The sequence below is a fragment of the Tachysurus vachellii genome, chromosome 12 (genome assembly GCF_030014155.1).
Source record: "Tachysurus vachellii isolate PV-2020 chromosome 12, HZAU_Pvac_v1, whole genome shotgun sequence".
NCBI lineage: Eukaryota > Metazoa > Chordata > Actinopteri > Siluriformes > Bagridae > Tachysurus > Tachysurus vachellii.
In genome coordinates, this window is record NC_083471.1 from 17043612 (window position 1) to 17068642 (window position 25031).

The 25031-nt window shown below is 37.3% G+C and overlaps 2 protein-coding genes across 7 annotated transcripts in view; one reads left to right on the top strand and one right to left on the bottom strand.

Annotated features, from left to right (window-relative positions):
- The first annotated feature begins 274 nt into the window (after positions 1 to 274).
- Positions 275 to 13698, top strand: LOC132855317 (spermatid perinuclear RNA-binding protein-like). 5 transcript variants are annotated; one of them, XM_060884185.1, is made up of 18 exons: positions 275 to 454; positions 1420 to 1520; positions 1628 to 1790; positions 1886 to 2088; positions 2212 to 2371; positions 2803 to 2947; positions 3897 to 3991; positions 4302 to 4397; positions 4783 to 4894; positions 4989 to 5086; positions 5185 to 5290; positions 5370 to 5435; positions 5544 to 5662; positions 5959 to 6093; positions 7128 to 7268; positions 7355 to 7460; positions 7610 to 7654; positions 13005 to 13698. In XM_060884185.1, the coding sequence occupies exons 3-18, from the start codon at positions 1770 to 1772 to the stop codon at positions 13103 to 13105; spliced, it is 1749 nt and encodes a 582-aa protein (XP_060740168.1). In that variant the 5' UTR covers positions 275 to 454; positions 1420 to 1520; positions 1628 to 1769; the 3' UTR covers positions 13106 to 13698. The 5 variants fall into 5 exon arrangements, with proteins under 5 accessions (XP_060740168.1, XP_060740167.1, XP_060740171.1 ...); XM_060884184.1 differs by lacking the exon at positions 1420 to 1520; XM_060884188.1 differs by lacking the exon at positions 1420 to 1520 and having other exon boundaries at positions 5373 to 5435.
- A 3591-nt stretch (positions 13699 to 17289) lies between these two features.
- Positions 17290 to 25031, bottom strand: part of col27a1b (collagen, type XXVII, alpha 1b) — a 61585-nt gene continuing 53843 nt past the window's right edge. For both annotated transcript variants that reach the window (XM_060883062.1, XM_060883063.1), the window contains 8 exons: positions 24858 to 24875; positions 24287 to 24322; positions 24136 to 24162; positions 23952 to 24017; positions 23690 to 23858; positions 21682 to 21791; positions 20537 to 20755; positions 17290 to 19755 (listed from right to left, as the gene is read on the bottom strand). In XM_060883062.1, coding sequence (XP_060739045.1) covers positions 19609 to 19755; positions 20537 to 20755; positions 21682 to 21791; positions 23690 to 23858; positions 23952 to 24017; positions 24136 to 24162; positions 24287 to 24322; positions 24858 to 24875 — 792 coding nt within the window. In that variant the 3' untranslated portion in view covers positions 17290 to 19608. The remainder of the gene's footprint in view (positions 19756 to 20536; positions 20756 to 21681; positions 21792 to 23689; positions 23859 to 23951; positions 24018 to 24135; positions 24163 to 24286; positions 24323 to 24857; positions 24876 to 25031) is intronic.

The window sequence follows — 25031 nt, forward strand, 5'->3', positions numbered from 1 at the left end:
ACTTGCTGTGTGAACGCACTCGCTGCGGCTGCGGTATTATCAGCTACCCGCGCACACATACAGCTCATCTCATCCTCGCCCCCCGCCTTCCTTACACACACACACACACACTCTCTCTCTCTCTCTCTCTCTCTCTCTCTCTCTCTCTCTCTCTCTCACACACACTCTCACTCTCTCTCTCTCTCTCTCTCTCTCTCTCTCTCTCTCTCTCTCTCTCACACACACACACTCACACTCTCTCTCTCTCTCTCTCTCTCTCTCTCTCTCTCTCTCTCACACACACTCACACTATCTCTCTCTCTCTCTTTCTCTCACACACACACACACACACACACTGCTGCACCAGCCTGCCATCAGCATGTAGCCGAGGATTTTTATCATATTATCCACGCCGACATCAAGTACCGCACAGAAACAGAAGGCATTTTGCGGGGTTCATGTTTGTCTCTAGCAGGTAAGCGTTTCTCAGAGCTACCGATCAGGATTAATGCACCTCACACTGCTGTAGTTTCTTCGCGGTTCGGAAGTCGAGTTGTCAAGTCCTGTCGATGGCTGTGAGTCAACGCTGCAGCATTTCATCAACGTATTGCTAAACGCTTCTGTTTGTTGTTCAACTTGGTCAGGATTAAAATGCGCACGTTTGCGCAATCGCCAGGTTCCTGCTTTTGCGTTTGTAACCACGCTAGTGTGTGCATTTACATAGATAATAAAGAACAGCAAGGACAACACATAAAAAAAGCTTCATCAGAAAAAAAAATCATCAGAATGTGACCTAAACTTTTTTTTTAAACGTATGATTTATGTAAATCTCTTTTAAATCAACAACAAACTCATAAGTAACTGATGGACCATTATACTGTATGGAAGCACAAAAGCTCCTTCATGATGTGAACTCACCTTTCCTCAGGTTAAATACTAAATGTTTACCTATTAGATTTATAAGAATACTCCTCTTTATCATATCCAGCTTGGCACAGCTCAATCTGGACTTTGTTTCTCTTCCCAACTTAATGATTTACCAGAATATTTTGGTCAATAAATTATTAAGAATTTCTTTTTGCTTTACTGTTTTGTATTTTTGTTGTAACCTGGATCAAATTCTACTGAGGTCCACATTGATGAAAAAAAAATGTCACAATTCTTAACCTATAACATAACTGATCATGTTGACATGAGAATACAACCATAAAAATAGGCTTATGTTAAAGAACAAGATTGAACTGAAATAAATTGGAAATTGTCTATTTTATCTAAATCTGAGATAACTTTAGAGATAAATTTGCATATTAGATTTCCTTAAAAATGTCCTGTTTTTATGAACTAATTGTATGTAAATCAACAATCGATTCCGTGATGTTCGATTAAGCAATAAAAAGGAAATTGTGCGTGTAAACTTTTCTCCTATCTGCATCTTAACAGATGAGTGGCAGCTTTTTTCCTACTCGAGGTCCTGATCATCTGCATAAAACAACACTTTCTGAAACTGACTTCTCATAATTAGTCACCGCCATGTCCACAGTGTAGGATGAGTAGCAGTAATTCAGAAAATGTTTTCAACTACAATTCAACTATTCCTTAACACTCCTGTGACTTTCTCCCTGCTAACCATTTTGATGTCCATATACAGATTTGATCATTATTCTAAGATTGGTCTTGCAATGCTCTGATGGGATCAGAAACACACAAGGGTGGATTGATGTTGATGTGAACGGTTGATAAATGAAGACTTTGGCTTGTCTTGTGCTACACTGATCAACATTGCTTAATCAATGATGGAGGAGAGCTCTGATGTAAGTAAACTGATCATCTTTGTGTGGGTGTGTGTTTCATTTATTTGTAATTCTGTTTATTTATTATAATGTTACATTGAATGTGTGTTGCGTAGTGCTCTCCTCAGTCGTTGGCTAACGATGATCGTTATGTGATGGCCAAACATGCAGCTGTGTACCCATCAGCTGAAGAGCTAGAGGCTGTACAGTCTCTGGTGTCAGTAGTGGAGGGGGGACTAAAGAATGTTTCCAATTGGCTAATCGATTCCACAAAGGCCAATGCTTTCTTACCTACTGAATCTGCAGAACCCAACCCAAAGTTAGTTTCTCTAGATTTCAGCTCACGTTTTGAATATTTATTTGAATCATTTCAGATGGTTATTTGTATTAATTACCAATGTTTGTTGTTTTGAGATCTTTTAAATTGCAAGTTTTTGTTTAGGTGTGGAGGCCCACTGGTTGGCATCATGCGTGTTGGCTCTGTAGCTAAAGGCCTCCTCATCAAGGGTCTGATGGACTTAGAGCTGGTTTTGCTGTGCCGAGAAAAGCCTACGGAAAATCTGCTCCTTACAATCTGCACCAACCTGCCACTGCAGATGAAGGTTTGCTAGTTTTATTTAGAGCATTTCCACTGAGACTTCTGCAAGTTCTTGTTTCTTAAAGAACTGGACTGAAACTGCTGCTGGTGCATTGCCCTTTCTCAAAATAACCAACCTGCCTGAAATGCTTCAGTGATGCAACTTGCTACAGGAATGTAATTAGCTATCAGCTCCTCTCCAGTGGATGTAGTTAAGCAGCAGAAAACAAGTCTAAGTGCAAAACAACCCATTTATACTAGGCTTTGATTAAACAACATCACTGTTTTAGATAATACCATCGGCTTTTGGCAAATGTAGCTAACCTCATTACTTGTATTCACTTCTCCTTGTGAGTACACATATACACTGTAAACAAATGTCTTCCTACAGGAGCTAACTTTTGTAAAATTTTGGTAAAATTTTATGCGCTGAGTCTTCTCTCTCCTCCTTTGCAGAAACTGTCAGAGGATAAGCACACAGTGCAGCCCTGCATTCCAGAGGCAGCTATTCTAGTGTTCAAATGCAGCAGACCAGATCTGCCTTTGAGGGTCATCCTTACTTCAATGCAGATGAAAAACCAGGAGCTGGAAAAAAACCAAGGTAACAGTCACTGCATCCACGTAACTGCATCCAAGCAGCCTTGATAAAAAGGATCAGAAAGGGTACATTCTACAGAAATCATTATTTGCTGATCTAGTTATTATGCAGTTGTACGCATTGATTCACCAAGGCTGATCTAGCTTCTTGATGAGTCAACTCGACATCCGAGTTGTCTTGGCGTCGTGCCTGGTGCTACCGGATTCGTTTCTTTTGACACAGCAGCTGGTGTGTTGTTTTCGGGGAGCCCTGGGATCCAGGCTTTCTTCATTCCTCATTTTTTCTTCCTCTCACCCTCATATTGCACCATGCAATTGACTCTTAACAAGTTTTCAGAAGGATTTACTCCATTGATCCCCCAGTCCTTGCTAATCAATTTTTTTGCGAATGTAGCACAGATCCTTTTTATTTCATTGCACTAGTGATATGAACTAGCCTTGTATTGTTGCAATTATTACAGCTTATAATAATGAGCTCCTAACAGTTGGGCTTGTTAGAATATTTGTTCTCTCAGGACAGTTTCCTGGGATGACATAAACATGACCAAATGTGACAAAAAATACCAGCATGTAGCGAAACACAAATGACAAGAATCAAATAGCCGAATCTCCATCACCTCAACAGAAATGTGGCTGTAGTGTAAACTTCATTGTGGTTGTGGTGTTCAGCTTCCTGGCTTCTGGTCCACCGCTCATGCTAGTATTTTTAGTTCTTGCCTATTTTAACACATTTGGTCTGCTCACTGGGCAAGCCTCTGATCTGCATCTTGAGTTGGCAAAAATGACAGCAAATCTGATTCTTTATTTTGTGCATGAAATAACTACTACACCATGTTTTAACTCGGTCAGATCAGTGGGATCCTAACTGTAGTATTGCACTTTTCTGCCAGTGCATCCTGACAGAAAAGCTCATGGCGAATCTGTTGTGTGTCCTGTTCTGTTCTTCTCACCAGTGGAAAACACAAAAGTGAAAGATCCGTCTGATCTGCTGGACCAGCAGAGATGCCTGCTTGCTCTGGCCTCTCTGCGCCATGCCAAATGGTTTCAGGTTGGCCATCAGTTTGCACTATTTGGTTGTTGTAGCCTTTTGACGTGGATAAATACAAGAATCAATTCACAGCTTGAAACAATTTGATATTTTAAAAAAAATCCAAGACTGTCCTTTCAGGCTTCCAAAATCAGACAACTTTCATTCCACCTCTGAATGACCCAAACTGACTGAAACACACTTTACCTTTATTTCGGCACTCACCTTTCCTTCTTGCTTTACGCTTTTGAATTGCATGACATCTTTTTGCTGTTGTTCCATATTTTGTATAACTTTTTTTTTTGGCTAACGTGTGGTCTGACTTCCTCAGGTCAGAGTGAGTGGGAAGAGATCCTGTCTCATAGTTTTGCGGATCCTCAGGGATATATGCAATACAAGGCCTGTCTGGGCACCTCTTAAAGGATGGGTGAGTTGGGTGACAGTTGAATCAGTCATTAATATGTCGTTTATCTTGTCAAGAACCAGATGATTAACACAATATGAAATGAAATGAATTTTTAATAACAATATGCAAAGTATTTGTTTTTGGTTGCTGTTGTGAAAAGTCTAAGGGTTCAGTATTATGCTACATTTGCACATCTAGTGCAATCCATCCATCCATCTAGTTGCCAGTGCTCACTGTCACTCATGTCACCTTTTGTCCGCTCTCACTGAAAATGAATGAATGATCTTCTGTCACTTTGTAGCTGATGGTCACTGTATGTGTCATCGATGCATTAGGATGCTCATAGTTCATCTTTTAATATAATTTGATTGTTTTTTTTGTGACTCTACATATTGTGTCTATCCAGCCAGTTGAGCTGATATGTGAAAAAGCCTTTGCCACAAGTTACAGGCCTCTTGGGCCAAGTGAGACTCTCAGACGGGTCTTGGAGTGTATTTCCTCAGGCATCTTCCTGCCAGGTAAGTTCTCTAAAACTGCTAGCTAGTCATTATCAGGGGGTGGTGTATCATTAATTTAATGAATAACTATATATTCAGTTTCTTTTCCCTTCAGGTGGACCTGGCCTACATGATCCTTGTGAGAAAGAAGCGGTAGACACTTTGTCAGCTATGACAAATGATCAGGCTGGACTTCTTACTTTCACTGCACAGGTTAAAACTCTCTCATTTGGACAAAGACATCATGTGGAAAAATGAAATGAAATGTTTCAAAGAACAACAGAAACCCCTACTTTTCTGTACATTTTTAGCATGCGCTAAGGCTTCTAGCTTTCGGACAGATTCACAGGTTCCTAGAGGTGGATCCTCTTCCTACAGCCAAACCTGCAGTAGAACCAAAATTACCAGATGGAGAAGGTTGGTGTTTTGCTTGGATCAGTATGTCATCTTTAACATATTCTTTGTACATGTGTTTGAAATTGGATTTTCTGTTCAGCAGGGACATCTCAGAAAAGACTCCACGAAAATGTAACTGCGGACGAACCTAAATGCAAAAAGATTGGTAAGCTTAGTGATATTTATTGTTGATCTTGCTTTCTGAACCCAATAAAGATAATGATTTAAACTGTCCATAAAATATCTCCTTAACAGTCCTTGTAATATTGTTTAGTCTCAGGGACTGCTGCAGGCTTATTAACATCTGATGGCAAATCAGACTGTAAGGGAAAAGTGGAAACCCTGTGCAAAAGCTCCGGTAATAAAGCCACACATGGCTCTACATCAACCAAGGTAAAAAGAGATTCTATTAATAGGGAGAATTATGTGTATACACTTAACTTAAGGCAGCATGGTTGGACCAATTTATACAAGGTGGATAATTTCCTGTATAATAATTCAGTCAGATCATTATCCTTATCAAACTGTTTGTTTAGTATTGTCCAGTATATTAAATGAACATTCAAATCATGAACTGAATATATTGTGACATTGTAATGTCTTTTGTTAACAGAGCTCACATGTACTGAGAAGGGTGTTAAGTTGTTTATAGTATATCAGGAGTGTTCTAAGGTTTCCTTCGGTTTCAGGTTAAGGTTCAGGGCCCCGTTCTCACAGCCAGGGGCAAAAACCCTGTGATGGAGTTAAATGAGAAAAGGAGAGGCTTATCGTATAACCTCATCACTGAAAACGGAGAGAACCAACAACAACGCTTCATTATTGAGGTGAGGTTTTCTACAGGTTTATTTTTTGCCTTAGTACAGTGTAAACACAATGAAATATATTCGATTGATTTTAATATTATGTTTGTTAAGGCAAAATATTTTTTCACAGACATAAATATTACACTGAAATCTGAGTTCACCAGCATGGTGTGTGAAAGCTATAGGACTTGAATGAATTAGGCTGCATTTTCTGCTGTATCTGTTCCTGCCAAAAATCCAAATGAAATACATTGAAAAAAAAATATATATATATATATATATATATATATATATATATATATATATATATATATATATATATATATATATATATATATAATCTCAATTTTGAAAATCAAAGTTTGTAAAAGTTTGAAAACATTTAAACTTTTATCTAAGAGGAAAGGAGTAATGAAAATTAAGTTGTTTTTCTGTAGTAATGTGTGATTTAAAAAAATAAATAAATACATCACCCAACATTTTTCTCTGTTGTTGATTGGGGTTCAAGCCCTAACACTGCCAAGCTGCCACTATTTGGCCCTTGTGCACGGCCCTTAACCTTCCCTGCTCCAGTAACACTGCATCATGGCTGATCCTGCGCTTGGGATATGTGAAAAAAGAATTTCACTGTGCTGTAATGTATAAGTGACTAAATAAAGGCTTCTATTCTATTAGGTTAAATTGTTATCCTTAATTTAATCAAATATTTGGTGGCATCCTTAACAAATATTTATAGATAGCAATGTCAATAAATATCAGAGACTTGCATAAAACGTTTAAGATCAATGTTGAATGTTAATGTCTCAACTACCAGGAAAAAACTTCTGAGCATTTTGGTGTATTTTACTAGCATACTCCTATATTAACTTGTGGAGCTCCTACCAAAATCTGTAAAGGTTCGCTGGTCTGGTAATATAAGCAGTGTAAACATCATTTTCATTTTCAGATTCAGGTTACTCATAACTCATCCAGATCTCAAAGGGAGATCTTAATCTTCTTAGGTCCACTCTGAAATGCTGTTCTTGTACAACGTCTATTTCTTTGTTCTATTCCAGGTGGAGGTGGATGGACTGAGGTTCAGAGGATGTGGACCTAATAAAAGGGTAGCAAAAGCAAACGCAGCCTTGGCAGCAATAGAAAGGCTTTTTTCAGCACACAATGCAAACATCAATAAGAGAAAGAGGCCATATACAAAAGTAAGTTCAGGCAAATACATCTCCAAATCTTTTAGGGTGTACTTATATTATGGTGCAGCATTATAGTCTGTTTTCATGCTTTTAAGGTGAATTCCTCTTCTGTAAATGGGCTTTCCAGAGGCAAGAGGAGTATTACAATGCCCAGGCCACTACTTCCTATTTTTCCTCCAGCTCCTGCTTACTTTACACCAGGTATATATTTTCACTTGCGTAATGCGAGTCATTATATTTTTTTGTAGGCTCTCACACATGCAGTATTGTGTTTGTGTGTGATTTTGCATCTCTGTGTGTGTGTGTGTGTGTCTGTCTGTCTGTCTGTGTGTGCGTGCATCTATTTGCAGGCTTTACCCCGTACGGTTATGGTCCAGTGGTACCTCCACCACATGGTAGGCATCTTCTCTGAATAGTACATTTAGTATAACATTTCCCCTTTCTTTCCTATTGTTTTTGACTTTCCTTTCATGTACACCATTTTTTTTAATCACCAAAAGGCACTAAAATAAATTCTGGAAAGTTTAGAATAGATTAGATTAAGAATATTTAAGTATTTTGTTGTATAAAATGTTTATAGTGTGTTGGAATTAGGGGTTACTCTTCAATCCAGAGCTTTCTTGATTTCTTGATTTGAAATCAGAACCTCAAGGCTCCATGTTGCTCATAATTAATAGGATACATGTTTTAAGTCATATCTACTACACATACAATGCATTTAAAAAGTCTACACACTCCTGTTAAAACAGCATGTAAACAATGAAACAAAGATAAATCATATCAGAACATTTCCGCTATTAATGTAAAAATTCTGACCTGTACAATGCCATTGAAAACCAAACTGACACATTTCAGAGGAATAAGATGAAGATGAAAATCTTATAGAATTTAATCACATAAGTGTGCACTCTCCTGAGCTACAAATAGTCAGTTGTAGCATTGTTTGGATTTATTTCAGCACCCAGCCTGTTTGGGTAAGAGTCTATCAGCTTGGTACATCTTGACAATATTCTCCATCTCTATCTTGTAAAATGTTCCAGATCTGCTAGATTGCAAGGGTATCTCCTGTGCATAGTCCTTTCAGGTCCCCCCATACATTTTCTATAAGATTCAGGTCTGGGTTTTGGCTGGGCCAATGAAAAAATGTTATTTAAAGCCATTCTTTTGTTGATTTGGAGATGTGCTTTGGAATATCATCAAGATTAAATGTAAAAGTCCTCTTCATCATCTTACTAGCAGATGCCAGAAGGTTATGTGCCAAAATTGACTGGTACTTGGAGCTACTGTACTCATGCCTCAAGATTTTGTCATTTCTACAGTTATACTGTATGCAGCATACCACTTGCAGGGAAATGAAAATCTGGCCACTTTTCCTAGGCTGTGCATATAAATAAACTAAATTAAAGAAGTGATAATAACATTATGTGCAATTATATTCCCTGAAGTAACGGTACAGAATGTGCAAATATTACAGAATGGAAAGCAATATTAATGCACATGAGTTAGATGTAGTAAAGTGCAATGTGCAGAACTTCAATGAAGCAAATGATGCTATATGGAATCCTAAGAGATCTGGGAGATGGACCTGTCCATGTGAAGGACGTGATGGACCTGTCCAGGTGACCTGTCCTGTGGAAGCATTTGCCTGATGGCAACAAGGTGAACAGGTAGTTACCAGATTAGACCCACCCCGGTAACTGCCTTTTCAGCTTGTTGCAATCAGGAAAATGCTTCCACAGTCTGAATTCCCTCCAGCTTCACTAAAGCCCCACTTCCAGCTTTAAGAAAAGCAGCCTCAAAGCATGATGCTGCCACCACCATGTTTTATGGGTATTGCTATGTTGTTTTTCTTTTTTTTTATGGCCAGAATGTTACTCTTCAGGCCATAACAATTTCTTCCATGTGGTTTTAGGTGACTGGATAGATGTTTTAGTGAAGTTTAGATGGGCTTTTTTCCTCTCATCCGAGAAGACTTGCATCTTGCCACCTTGGCCAATATCCCAGACAGATGAAGAGTACAGGAGATAGTTATCAGATGCAGGGAGCCAGATGTATGTGCCATAAAGAGCTGCGACTCCTTTAATATCGCTGTAGGCTTTTGGCAGCTTCCCTGGACAGTTGTCGTTTTGTCTTCTCATCAATTTTGGAGGGACATCCTGTATGTCCTGGCATAACATACTGTTATTCGCTGTTTTTTTCTCCACTTCTGTCTTCTCAGTACTCCATGGTAAAACTAATGCCTTGGAAATTGTTTTGTAGCCCTGTCCTGTGCAATACCTTTGAACAAAATGATCTTGTTGATGCTGTCTAAAGTTCTTTGTCACTATTGGAGTAGAAGGCAACCAGGAAAATCTCAGAAAAATCCTACAAATACAGCTGAGATTTATTTGGAGTTGATATGATTTACTTTAGTTGAAGACAGGTGTGTACTAACTACTATTTCACATGAGTGGGACGATTGGTCGAACCTGAGCACAACCACATACACAGTTGGTGTGCTCACATATGCTATTAAGATTTGTGTCACTTTGGTTTTCAGTGGCATTATTGAGTCATTTTTACATTAAAGGTAGAAATGCTCTCAAATGATCTACCTTTCTTTCATTTTTTTTCACCTTAAACAGATTTTTGTATTTTTTGCATCCATATCCATATATTAGCTCTTTGATAACAGTAGTGGAATATCAGCAGCCTCGGGCTGGAGATTCTCAGGGGAAACACTGGTGGAAGGCATGTCCATGTTTAGCCTAGTTTAAGACATGCACTCAGTCAGTGAGGGAGATCAGGTGCAGTCTGTATGAGGTGCTCAGTAATTGCAATGTAGTTTCCTATTGTTAATAGAAATAAATTACAAATTCCAGAAGGATTTAAGCATCTCTTTAGCGAACTAGTAATTGCTAATGGTTCCTGGCAAATGAGTCAATTTCGAAATTGTGGTATAATGAGAAGAATTCTTAAATGAAGCCTAGATTGTTATATTAGTTGATATGATGGTATAGCGTTTGTTTCTATTTTAGGACTGCTGTACGGATTTGGATAAATCTTAGAGCATGGGAAAGTTTCAGCCATAGAGCATCTAGTTGTGGATCAAAAATAGTATTTCAGTGGACTGAACCAAGTAAGGAATAAGTACATTTATGGCATCTTGCAGAATCCTTTGTCTAGAGAAACTTACAGAAGGGATTTGGAGATTTTATCGATAAATATGTCCTCATCTTGGTTCACTAGTCAGTCACTAGTCACATCAATATAACTATTAAACTATGAACTATGAACTATTTCTAGGTCCCAATTTAAAGGTAAGCAAATGTTAGATGTTGAGCATGTTTTGCACATGTACAACTGCTTTTATAGAAAAAGTTACATTCTCCTCATATCTTATCTCTTTTATTGAAGCGTGTGTTCAGCCGACACTAATGGTTTTGATATAAAACAGTTCATAAGGTTGGCAGCTCGAATGCATGCTGTCATTAAATCAAAACGGGGACAAACCAAATACTAAGAAACTCATAAATTCATGTACATATTTCAAAGAATCTGTTGTTGTCAATTAATATAATCTGTAATGAAAGGTAGGGGGGGAACGGTGGCTTAGTGGTTATCACGTTTGCCTCACACCTCCAGGGTTGGAGGTTTGATTCCCGCCTCCGCCTTGTGTGTGTGGAGTTTGCATGTTCTTCCCGTGCCTCAGGGTTTCCTCCAGGTACTCCGGTTTCCTCCCCCGGTCCAAAGACATGCATGTTAGGTTGATTGGCATCTCTGGAAAATTGTTCGTAGTATGATATTGTGTGAATGAATGAGAGTGTGTGTGCCCTGCGATGGGTTGGCACTCCGTCCAGGGTGTATCCTGCCTTGATGCCCGATGACGCCTGAGATAGGCACAGGCTCCCCGTGACCCGAGATAGTTCGGATAAGCGGTAGAAGATGAATTTCGAATTTCAATTTGTCATACACCAAGTTAAAACACACAGACCTAAAAATAGGCATAGTGAGTCAACACTTGCTCGCATACTGGCCGTTAGTGGGACAGGCTGGAGATGTATTTGAGCTATGATATGATGACTTTAAGCTATCAGAAATGTGTGTATAGAACCTTAAGAAAATAAATCCTGTAGGTTTAGAATTTCCCACCTAAAATATTAAACAGTTTCATCTGATCAGTTATTGATGAGTTAAGTCTCACTCACTCCCATTCCTAGTCATTTATCTCTTTTTCATTGTAATGATCTCTTTTCCTTTTTTGTAGGCGGTAGAAATGTACACTGCATGTTCCATGTTCGACCCCTGCTCCCTGCACGGCATGTCTTTCCTCCTCCCTTTCGCTGCTTTCGTCCCTATTTCTAGGTCTGATCTTTTGAAGAAGTGTCATTGTGAAGGTTTAAACTTTCCCTTTTCACTTGGCTATTGTTTAATCTTTATGTTTTTCTGGAGAAATTACACCTTATTAGTAAAACTGATGAAATTAATAAAATGTATTTTCTAATTTGGTGTCCTGATTGATCGAAGACAATCTGACCGTAGACGTACATGTCACACACGTAAATGTATATACATTAGCCAGCAATGTCCATTCTTATTGTCAGTATTATTGTTACACTGAAGAGCAACAAAGACTGCAACAGTTTGGTGATGTCAGTGAGTCATCGGGTTGATGCAGTTATTGCAAGCAGAGGATATGTAACAGTTATTTATCTATTTATTTATTTTTACTTAAATTGTCATGCTCAAAGTTTAACAAATCTAGATTTTATCCCCAGATGTGTGTGTGTGTGTGTGTGTGTGTGTGTGTGTGTGTATATATATATATATATATATATATATATATATATATATATATATATATATATATATATATATATATATAATATGTGAAAAAATTAGGACACCCCATGAAAGCCTGTTTTTTTTTTTTTTTTTTTTTTTTTTTTATAAATTTGGGCATTTTATTTAAAAAATCAAAAAAATGCCAAAGAACACAGAGACACCATAACAAATGGCATGTTTGGTGTAATACAAATACAGCATTTCAGCAAAAAATTGGAGGTGGAAGTGTTATGGTTTGGGGATGCTTTGCTGCATCAAAAAAGCCATTCTACTTTGTATCAGAAGGTGCTTGAGGAACATGTCAGACCATCTGTCAAAAACCTGAAGCTGAAGTGGAACTAGACCTTAAAACATGACAAAAATATACCTGTAAATCCACCAAGGACTGGCTGAAAATTAAAAAATGGTGAAGCCCAGATCTAAATCCTTTTAAGATTCTGCGGGGTGCTTTGAAACGGACTGTGCTTTCAAGAAACCACTCAAACATCACACATTTGGCATTGAAGAGTGGGGGAAACTTTCTTCCAGTCGATGTCAGAAACTAGAAAGAAATGCCTAGAAAGAAACGTCATTGAGGTTATTTTAGCCAAAGGGGGAAATACAAGCTATTAGGGAATAGAATGTTCCAACTTTTTCCTCAGTTGAAATACTTATTTTGTTGATTTGTTTTGTTTAATAAATAAAAAGTTTTTTTGGGTAGTTTACAAGCAATTACATCAGTTTCCTCTACAGGTACTAATTAAACCAAGATCAGAAATTGATATTTTGACATTTCTTAATAAAGAAATTCATATTTAATATTTCACATGACTATATATATGCACACACCATATATGTAAATATAGATTGTGCATGTATGTATTTTGGCTGTTAGCAGGCTTTCTTTTCCTCTCTCCCTCTCTCTCTCCCTCTCCCTCTCAGGTGCTGTGTATTTTGACGGTCCTGTTTGCCCTCCACAGACCATCACTCCTGTTTTTCTTCACCTGGGAGCACAAGATTTCTGTCCTGATTTTTACATTTAATGTTCTGTCTGAAGTGGTCTGTAGCTGTGTGGCCTGATTGGACTCTATCATTTATACTTAACGCAGGGTCATTTTCTGGTACTAAGGAAACAGCATCCTCAACATGATCATGGATCAGTAACATCATCTGTTAAATTCAAGGAAACTTGAGACATAAATGCAAAATGTGGTTTGCATTTAAGTTACATTTATATGGTGTTTGTAAATACAGATTTTTCACAGTAAGCAATATTTTATCAGGGCTATTAGCAATAATGAATTAGATGCACTGCTGATAGGCTGCAGACAATATTCCAAAACGCTGAAAGTCCAAAACTGATGGTATATTTCTATTTGAAATGAATAATATTGTATTTATACTAAAAAAAAAAAAGAAATGTTCTCAAACGGAGTGTGGTGTAATTTCGTTCTTTCGTCCATAACGTGATACATATTTAATCCAACACCATGATATAAGCTAAAGGTATGCACGTAAATGCAAATAGTTCCATATACATGCAGTGTTTTATAATAAAGGCTGTACAAATATTTCTATGACAGTTAAATTGTAGTTGAAATGTGTGAGTTTGTGATGTGTTTATTTAACTACTGTATTCACGTAATAACTGTATGACATCATTAAACGTCATTTTCAATATCAGTATAATTGACGTTCATTTTGTTTTAACTAAATTTAGCCCAACCTTTTCTATTGTTCTCTAGTCTATGACATTTTATGAGGCTGCGAAAGCATCTTTTCGATGCACTGTAAAAAAGCAAGTTAGGGGGATGTGAGTGATTTATGAGTCAGGAGTGTGGGGTCTTATATTTTTAGGCAGAATAGAGTGGGTGAGATGTACTGTAAGATTATGTAAAGTGAGCATTCGGCAAATAAAATTCGAAGCAGTGTCATGATTTTGCTGGGTCCACAACCCATATAAACGTCATTCGGAAGTTAACAATTCAACACAGGTGCTTGAGTGACTGATCAGGTAATTAAATAAAAGTGATTGACAACAAGCCTCAATGAGTAGCATCCACTGTCCATTATAATGAGCATGCCAGATGCCAGAGTATGCCGCTTCCCTCAGGATTTGTATAATGGAGGACAGTAGAAGACTGTAGAAGACTTTTTCTAATCTTTAGTAGTGTACTTTTAATTAGCATTAGCACGTTTGCTGTAGCCTCAGATTCCAGTTCCTCTGTCTGTGTCACCCTGCCTTAAATTTCAGCATGTTCTGGGTTGTGAGATACTTTTCTGCTCAACGTTGTGTTTTAAAGACTGGTGTTTTGATCGCTGTCTGATTCTCCTCTGACCTCTCTCATCAAGATGCTTCTTTCTGATATGACAATAAGCCATTTTCCACTTTGTAATCTTTACAGAGTGGATTAACAATTAACCTTGTGTTAAAATACCACTCACTCCCTCACTCCCTCATTTTCTACCACTTATCCGAACTACCTCGGGTCACGGGGAGCCTGTGCCTATCTCAGGCATCATCGGGCATGAAGGCAGGATACACCCTGGACGGAGTGCCAACCCATCGCAGGGCAGTTAAAATACCAAGAAATAATCATTTGAAATAATATTGAGTGGAATGGGCACTACTGCTATTTTCTAAATGCATTCTATGCATGAGAATGTGGTGCTTCAGCTCATTGGATTCTCTGGAGCTCTGTTTTTGCCACAGGCAATGCAAAATCACTTCACACACTGTTTAAAACTAACAGTATAATGGAAGGAAAAAGCGTTCTACTAAACTGGAACACAGCCATGATGAGAGCTGAACTGGCCCAGACTGCATTTCCTGTAGTGTCCTGGTGGTCCCTCCTGCTGGAATATCCGCTCATGATGCATTTTCTAAAAATGTCCCTAGATTTACAATCAGTGTAACAAGATGTTTGCCCTTTGAATACACAAGTTGATATTAATACAGCACAAACACTATAATTTTTAAGGCTTGACAAGGGGCTTAGAAAGATGACACATTGAAGAGCATCTAATTTGTGTACTAGAAATATGAACTTTTGTAAAGCGACCTCTTTCCTTTACTATGAAACGAGGTGCTGCTCATTCCCTTCACGTTCCACAGACAGATGGTCCTCTCTCTCTCTCTCTCTCTCTCTCTCTCTCTCTCACACACACACACACACACACACACACACACACACACACACACACACACACACACACACACACTGGGCACACAGGAGGCCAGACTATGCAGCAGCGGCAAAAATCAGGGTGGTGTGTGATAGGCCACATTTTATCAGAGGCTTACAAAGTGATGACTGCATGGATGCTTGCTCAGCTGAATGTCATGTACATAAATGTCCTGATAAATTTCTCTGTCTTGAAAACTGAGTGTAACTTCTAGCAGTGAGAAGTAAAGCACAAGAAAACTTTATTATTAACCAGATCTTTGCAAATGTATGATAACTTGATTAGACTGCAAGCTAATCTTCCAACACATAACTAACCACATAAGATGCCATAAAATCTACTTAAAAATATTTTACACACAGCAACCCAATTTCTAAAATTTACAGAACATTCACAAGCAAAAACAATAAACAGATAAATGATCTGATCTGTACAATATAAGGGTTCATTTCTAGCTAACCTAGAAATTGACAGGAAAGTGCAAGAAAAACAATATTAAATTGAACAGTCAACTAAATGGCTGAACTGTGTAAAGATGTATTATTTGCCTACCATTTGTCCTTAACTGCCTCCATCATTTTTCTCAGCCTCTGAGCACAGATATATTTTTAAGCAGAAAACTCCTCTGTAGGTTACAGGTAATTAGATTACTTTATTATGGCAGGCAAATAAGTAGCTTTTGATTTTTTTCTTTGCAAAACAACTTTGCAACTAGATTATTCCATGGTTGATTTTTGAGTAATAAAGCTGAATGGTGCCATAGCTTATTAGATTATTTGCAATAGGACATTATAAAAGGATTTTCTTGCACCTTTAAGCATGCCTGAAGCCCCTGTATTTATTTCGAATGTAATTTCAAGATTATGGGTGAAGTTTTATGACGGTCCATAAACTTGACAGTGTTTCAGCCCATTCATTATGCACATTCAGTCATAAAAAAGACTAGTATAATGTTCAAGGACATACCCTCCTTAACATCTGTCCTTCTATTGTACCTTCCTGCACATCTTATATCTTACTGCAGGTCTGTTCAGTCCTCAATTAGCTCAGTCGATACCTGCAATAAAGTGGTGACCTTCTCATCCTTCCCAAAGTACTCAATCTCTGTGATTGTTGCTGATGAGGGTAAATGCTACCCCAGGGTGCTCCACACTGTACTCACTCATAATAAAGTAAGGAAGCTCAGATGTCTGCGCAAGCTATTATGCAGCACAATGAATCTGGTATTAAAACGGAATGTAATATACTCTCAGTAATGTAATAATGTAATAATACTGCTATTATTATACTTCTATTATTAGTGAAATGAGGTGGATGTATCACTAGCTAGCCTATTAGATTCCTATTAGGAAATTCTACTGTTGGCACAACACGTAATCACCTGCTAATGAATAAATCATTAGCTAACTACTATGACGACCATGTTGCCATATATACTCATTTGTTTACCTTACCTTGTGTTAACACTTTTAACTAGCTAATTAGCTGGTTGTAGCTTGTTATATTAGCTACAACTTTTAATGCTAGTCAGTTTGGTGTGAGGTTTAGCAAACAGAGGAACCTGATGATTTAGTCGATATATTTATGATTTATTCCACCACTCAAACCACTTTTCACCTTCACTAACACGACTTCTGTGCCTAACTTTGTGTATAGGTTTTATTTATATATTGGGTTAATTAATTATATAGTGTCAGTGAGTTTCAAACTTAACAATGTGCGAGTATTTGGACATTAAGCATTTTTTCTGTATTCTGTAGAATAAATAAATGTAACATGGAATTATGTCTTGATTTCAAATATCATAAAACTTTATTCTACTTTATTATCTATTTTATTTTATCGCAAAATAATAATAAGAAAAAATAACAGATTATTAACATGATACAACATCGCCCTCTCCTGGCTATTGGGTAAAAATAAGCCTAAAGCAGTTTATGGTCATTAGTAAGAATCTAGCAGTTGATACATTGATTTTTAAACGTATATTCTGTATCTAGGTGTAGATGGAAATGTAATTTAATAATCTGATAGAATAGACTTTTACTGAACACCCAGTTGTTTATTCAGAGGTAAATAAGAAGGTGAAATGGCTGAAGAATATGCGGGATGGTACAGACAGACAAGAGGAGGATTTGGATTTTGAATATGACTTCAACCTTCTGTTCACAAGACAAAAAATAAAACATTCCTTGGTTTGCAACATGAGGTATTCCATCCATAAAACATACTGGAAGAAATTAAAAACATTCACAGACATGGACAGCTATAATTTGGGTTATTGTGGGTGGCAAATACAGTCACAGCACACATGGGATATCATAAAAAGGAGCACACATACACAGAAACCTAAAATGTACTCACAATAGAATAAAAATGCCTTGAACATCTCCGCATATTGCGTAAAAACGGTTCACCATAAAGCTGATCACACCGCATTTACCTTTCATATAAATGGGTCAAAATTGATGGGAAAAAGAAAAGAAAAAAATGTAACAGAATAAAATACATTTCTAATCAGGGTCATTGATGCAGTTTGAACAACTGCTTGTAGTGTAAAAAGCTTAATTTCAACCCATGGCAAAGCGTGAATCTTAGTAATGAACTGAAAACATTTTATTTAGTCAAGGGGACTTTTTCAATGTCAAATGATCACATGTGCAGTCAGACAGGGCTTACGGATCACATGCCAAAAGTAGACTGTGCTTTGGTTATTATTTGATTTTGATCTGATTATTATTTTATAGCAGTTGCTATTCATTTGTAAATCATATTTAACAGTACAGGTAATAATTCACTGCATTGGACAAGTTTTAAACGGAATAAGGTATAAAAACATAAAACACTTCTCCCTTTTCTTGTTAAGATCTTAGAAATAGATTCAAGGATTTGTACACAAGGCATATATCAAAAATGTTCTAGGCAAGATGGCTGTATAAAAAGGACATACTTTTTTCTTTTTTCTGTTTATACAAAAATATTCCCTTTCAAAGTATAAAAGGCATTCATCTATAGACACTTGTTGGATGCTAGCACAAACCATGTTTCTAAGGCAATTAAACCACAGAAGAGACATGTAGTTCTTTTTAAGTTGATATTCCTAGAGCACCATAAAAAATGTGAGATTGGAGGTAGACGTTTAATGATACTTTCAAGCTTGAAACCACCTCCGTCAATGTGAACTAAACCTGATGAGTTAAATGTTGTGTATGTTTAGTGTGTTTGTATATGCGTGTATGCATATATTTATGCACAATGAATCCTGACCTTAACATACAGCCAAATCTGAAAGTATTGGAACAGCAAGGTCAATTCTTTGTTTTTGCTATACTTGAAGACATTTGGGTTTAAGATCAAAAGCTGAGACGACAGGTCATCAGTGACATCAATGTGATCAAAATATGAGACAATAGATCAATGACTTCAATATGTGATCAAAAGATCAGACGATAGATCATCAACGACATCAATATGTGATGTCAGTGGGTTGAGCCAAGCAAGGGATATGCAATTAAATACTAACTGTTATATACTTTGAGGTTATATTTCTATATTTTTGTTTACATAAAAAATGGGTGGTCTGCCACCAAAGACAACTAGATGGAAATATTGAACAGAAATTGAATGCAGAAATTGTGATCCAACGTCTACAGTATTGTCATTTTTTGATCTCAAACCCAAATGTGAATAACAACAGAACAGAACTTTCCTTAGCACTCCAATACTTTCAGAGGGAAATATATAAACCAAAACCCAGACAGTATCATTGGAACAAGACAAACAGACAGAAACACACACACACAAACACACACACACACACACACACACACTTATGCACCGAACCTGAAGAAAAGTCAATATGAGTGACAGTAAACCTTAATTCACTTAAACAGCCAAATATAGGATTCACCTTTATACAACAAAATCTCTCTCATTGCACTTTACAAAAAAATATACATACACATATAAATACATATGTTCATGTGTAAAAAAAAAAAGATACAAAATAAGTACTGTAAATGCAAATACGTGTTGAACGTCGGCACTCAACTGTAACAGGATATCTTGTGCGTAAAGCACAAATGTGTGAATAAATTAACTCTTTTGGCAGCTTGAGTCTGACTGCTCAAAGTTTATTAAAGTCTTCTTTTAAAAACGGCTGAAGAGAAAAAGTAGTCCATAAAAAAAAGAGCATTTTGTCCATTAATCCTCCAGCTTGAGAAGGCTTGTTTACGTTCGAGATGCTCTATATCTCATTTTCCTGCATACTGAGTCTGCAGTGCAGGTCTGAGCAGCGAGAGCCCAAACATCTCAGAGCACAAAGCTATAGTTCTGCTCCTCTCTCCTTTCCTCCTGTGCTCTATATGAAGCACACAGGTCCTACCTCCAGGTGATAATTGAAGCCTGTTTTTTTGTCCGGGAGATTCAGTACATCTACTATAGGCAACAGGTCGGGCTCCTGTGTCTGGAAAAGGAACTGGGTTTGATGCCACCGACCGTCTGTCATCTGAAACATATGTGGCATGGAATCAGCAATAACAATTATTAGTTTTATTATGATAAAAGGTCACTTGCGTCTGTACACACCCACACGCTTTCAGCATGATCTTACAGAAAGAGCTCATGGAAAGAGCTTTTATGCAGTGAAATTTCCTCAATATTCTTAACTTAAGAAGCAAAGTATGACTTGCTTTTATAGCAAATGAACATACTCCGTTCCTCCAGGATTTCCTCTAAGTAGCCTATTGTTGTGGCCAGAAATACTCGATTTACCTGCAGCTTGTTTTTTTCTTTAGAATTTGTCATGCAACTTGCAGCTTTTGTGGTTGTTTAATGGAAAACTATTTGATTTGTTGAAATTGCTTGCACTGGATTCTTCTTTTAAACTCCTACCAGTAAGGACATGTGTTATCTTTCTATGAGAGCTAGTGCATGTCTAGTGATGGCTAGAGCATGTCTAGTGATGTTCTATGCTTAGAGTTTGCTTGATTTTACGTTAGTTTACCCAAAATCCTGGAGGGACTGCACTACTTTCCTTTAACAGCATGCCCTGAGGTGTTTTATACCTTTTATGTATACCTCAAATGATTTATTTGACCTGTTTTTAGTTAATGATGTGGCAGAAACATTAGAGCTAACATTCATATAAATCTGTGATTTGAAAAAATCTGCTGTTAAAAAAACAACTTCTGACCAATGAGAACTGAGTGGAGATATGATGTCATTTTTGCTGTCAGCATTTAGAACAAATTCAGTACAAATTTCTGTGTTGTTCAATCTGAGCTTACCCAACACTCGTCCTTTAGCAGTTCAGGCTGAAGGAGTCCTCTGGCTGAGAGTATATCTCCGTTCCAGGCCTTGAAGCGCACAGCATTGTGGGATGGAGGTCTGGCTGCCTCTTTTGCCCACACTGATATGTTCAGGCAGTGGATGGTGAGAAGCTGTACTGCCTCTGAGCTCAGCAGGTGAATGAAGTTCATCTGGATCACTCCTACACCCATCACCAACTGCAGCACAACATTTTGACAACTTTAAGCACAATATCTACATGTTATATTTATGGATTGAATTGTGTGGCACACAGTAGGTTCAGTTAGGGTATAGCACACTCAGGTAAATTTACTCTACTGTATCCACATATGTGCAACTTACAAGAACAATGAATGAAAAATTTTGACCTGGAATACCAATTTAAAGGAATTTTGTACGTTTACTTCAATTTATTTTTCTTTCTTTCAGCTGCTCCCTGTTCGGGGTCACTATAGCAGATCACGTGGACCGCGTATTAGATTTGGCACAGGTTTTATGCCGGATGATCTTCCTCATGCAACCGTCCCATTTTATCCAGGCTTGGGATCGGCACTGAGAGTTAACTTCACTAAGATCTTATTATTATACGTGATATGTGTTTCTGTTTTCCAAATGTTTTTGTCCTGTTATATCCCCAGTATACTTTAGCTTGAAGAACTCTTACACTTCATAACTGAGATCTGAATAAGTTTCATAATTTCATAATTTATAAATTCTTTTCTCAGTAGATTTTATGCTACATATCCCTCAAGAGATTCAATTCCCTAGTTTATTTACTGTAAGTAAAGTTGGATTGCGGTAACGATTCCTAAAAACCCCTTTCATAATAAAACACAAAAACTTCAAGTGATAAAAATATCACCTGAATAGTCACAAGGGTTTACTGCAGATAAGTAAATCCTTGAGATCTCAAGGAAATATAATACAGATAGAAAAATATGATTCAGTCTAAGAGATACTTAAAAATGTATTAAATTGCCTTGAGTGTGTATTCTAGCAAAATGCAATCTTGCATTAAAAACGTGGCACAATTACACAAATACAGATTAGAAACCTGGAGTATTCATAAGTATTATTCAAATACAGAATAAATGTTCAATTTAAAAGAGTATTGAACGTTTACCTTGGATGTAGTGAGCGGCCTGAGGCAGGTCTGACCTCCGCCTGTGAAATTACACGTGACTTCAATTGTGTCAGAGGAGCAGCCCAGGTTTGGGTCAATCCAATAAGTGCCTTTAGACAAATGACAGAGAGAAACAGAAGGGTTACAGAAATACTAATATAATAAAATAACAGTGCAATTATTAGCTGGTTAGATATAAACAATATTGTCTGTGTTACAATGTTCAAGCGTCGACAACATCAACCTGGAGGCTCAAGGTGCTCTTCTTATTCTTGGTCATTGTATAGGAAACAAGGTCACTATAGTGCCTACACATCTCCAGTACTCTTATTTTTCCATCATGTGATCAGCCATTATTCATTTAATAATCCCCTGTTAACAGGATATAAATATATTAACATGAAACTAGATCTGTCTGTTCTTACACCACTTTCCCTTTGTTTGCCTTTGTTTGTTTGCAGATCGAAATCGTTTTGTTTTAATAAGAATTATTTTCTATAAAACAAGACAAGTTTGTTTTTATACTAGTCCAATGTGGCATAAAAACCGTGGCAACCCTGCCAGATAACGTGCCCAATAATTTGAGGAAGAAACTCTAATCTCTATTGACTTTAGCAAAAAAAAAATAAAAAATGTTGAAACACTTTCATTGATAAATCACCTCAATGCTGTTTCACATGTTACTATATAAAACATATGAACCGTGGACATGGTCTGCTATAGGATCTATTTCACTAGGCATATTATTTACCATGAATGAATAAACAGAATTTCCAGAATCAAGAAGTGGAAACTGTGAGAAAACTGAGGAAAAAAGAGTATAAAACTAAACCTATTATGTAACGGAAATGCTAGCACATCACCTCGCATGCGGTCACCTCGGATATAAACACTTCATCGAGTGATAATGAAGGTGTTAGTCACGCTCAGGTTATGTTTTTATGACTGATGAGAGAACAATGCAGCTCATTGCTGAAATGGTAGCCATAAACTTTTCTTGGCAAAGCTGAAAACACACAGGATATGCTTCTTTAGCTGCACATTATTAAGAGAGGAGAAATACACAATCTGGCTGAATAGTATGCAGACATCAGGCCACATATTAAAGTCCCCATTCAAAAGGCATGTAGTTGGTGCAGCTATAACAGTCTGCAATCTTCTGGGAAGGTTTTCCACAGGATGTTGGTGTGTGGCTGTGGGGACTTGTGTTCATTCGGCAACAAGAGCATTAGTGAGGTCAGGCACTGATGATGGACGGGAACGCCTGCCATGTACGCCGTGTTCCAATTCATCCCAAAGGTCTTCTTTGGGGTTAGTGTATGGTCAAGTTTCTGTTCAAGCCACCTGAGTGCTCTCACTCTAACTTAAAGAGCTTGCTTTCGTGTGCATAATTGAACATTGTTGCGCCTTTATTTTTGAGGAAATCCTAATTCGACATCAGATAAAGACATTCTAGGCAACCTTTGTTTGTGGGAAAGGTTTAGCACTTGGTCAGGTGTCCACATACATTTGGTTTACGCTTGGAAATAGAAGACGTCCTGTCCCTCGGATTCAAGTGCTTGCTTATTTTCCATAATCTGTATATATACACATAATTAGCTCATTGTACTTGTGTTAATTTTTGTTATTTGTCAGTTTTTAGCATAGTTAATAATGCCTCCTGGCAAGCACGAATGGAACTGGGCAAGCACTTTTGAGCTTTCACTTGCCCTTTGGGATAGCCATTTGTGCACATCTGATATTCTGTTCAACTCCAGTGTTTGCAGGGTGTTAGCTGCCTTGTAAACAATGAATCTCATTCATCAAGGTGAATACGAAGGGATTTATGCGTAAAATGTTTGCATGAGTCATTACACTAGAAGTATGATATTCATGAAAATCCTGTAAATTGTTCATGTTCTACATTTAAAGACTAATATAAATGGCAATTTTAAATAAAATTAAAACATTTACACAACACTTTACTAAAAGACTGATGAAAATGCTAAAGATTCAGACACTTCCTCACCATCGTTCACTTGGTGCTCACAGTCCAGCAGGTCCCGGCACATCCTGGCAGGGTTCTCCTGCGTTCCCAGTGGGTTCTTGATGCTGTAGATCAGGTTACTGAGGTAGTGAAGGGTCTTAAAGATCTCGGTTCCCTGGTCCAGCATGGGGATGTCTATGTCTGAGTATGTCTGAAGAAGACAGACATGAAGACAGACATGTTTCGATCCTGCTGTTTTCCTTAACTTCACTAACATGTATTCAGCACATTTCAAGGCTCTCACCTCAGATCTCAGTGCAGAGTAGGAATCAAATATGACTTGAAATGCAGCGCCAAGTGCCTCGTTCTTCTGTATCAGTACAATGAAAAATACAATGTTTGTTGGAACCCCACTAATTACTAAAACAAAGGCCAAAATGTACTAAGCTTTATGGACATTTTTGGAATATACACTGAAACATACTTACAAGAGACAGAGAAGAAACTGATGGACCCTAAACACAAAACAACACAGTACAGTTAAACCGAAACAGGCACACAAAACATAGTCATAATTTTTTAATATTTATAACAAGAGATTTATAATATACAGTGTTTATGAATTATAAATGTGCTTACGGGGGGTCCTGGAGGGCCATGAGGACCTGGAGGGCCCTAAAAATAGACCAGTAAAATATTATTTCATTTAGGGTTTAATATGTAAGTTCTAGGTTAACACTGGGTTGCCAGTTTATTAGGTACAACAAAAGTGTATCACTCGACATTTGACTGTACATCTGTTCCTATGTACAATTTGCCAAAAATTCATTATTGGAAAAGGACCAGCATATCTGATAGGATGTTATTTGGGTCTTAGATCATTCTCATTTCACAAGTGACAGATATTTTTTGAATGACGCTGGTAAAACTGGATTAAGTAATAACTGCTGACAAAAAGGATCAATATGTAAATTTGCTAGAACAACTGGGTGAAAAATTCTTATTTCAAGAGAGAAAAGCACTATTTGTCTCTGATAGAAGTGCTTTACTCTTCTTGTGGCAAAGTTTCCAATCTGGGCTTTTGCTTGGTGCTGGACACTCTGAAGACATTTAACTTTATACTCTCAAAACTAAAAAAAAACGTATAAACAACATTCATCAAAATCACATATTAGTCCTTATAAGTTCTGAATAATTGAAATAAACCTACCCTTGGTCCTGGTACACCCTATTCAAAATAGAAGACAAAAAATAATATTAGATGAAATATCCTTTACAGCTTATTGCACATCATACTAACTCTATTTGTGGGCTGATTACCAACAACTGTCACTAGGCTCTGTTTTTTTGTTTTTGTTTTTACACACATCCCAAAATGACTGTA

Bases quoted from the DNA above. Each gene is read 5' to 3' on its own strand.
- LOC132855317 (XM_060884185.1), top strand. From the start codon at position 1,770: ATGATGGAGGAGAGCTCTGAT. The intron at 2,372-2,802 runs GTTTGCTAGTTT...CCTCCTTTGCAG, and splicing joins ACCTGCCACTGCAGATGAAG to AAACTGTCAGAGGATAAGCA. The intron at 4,895-4,988 runs GTAAGTTCTCTA...TTTTCCCTTCAG, and splicing joins CTCAGGCATCTTCCTGCCAG to GTGGACCTGGCCTACATGAT.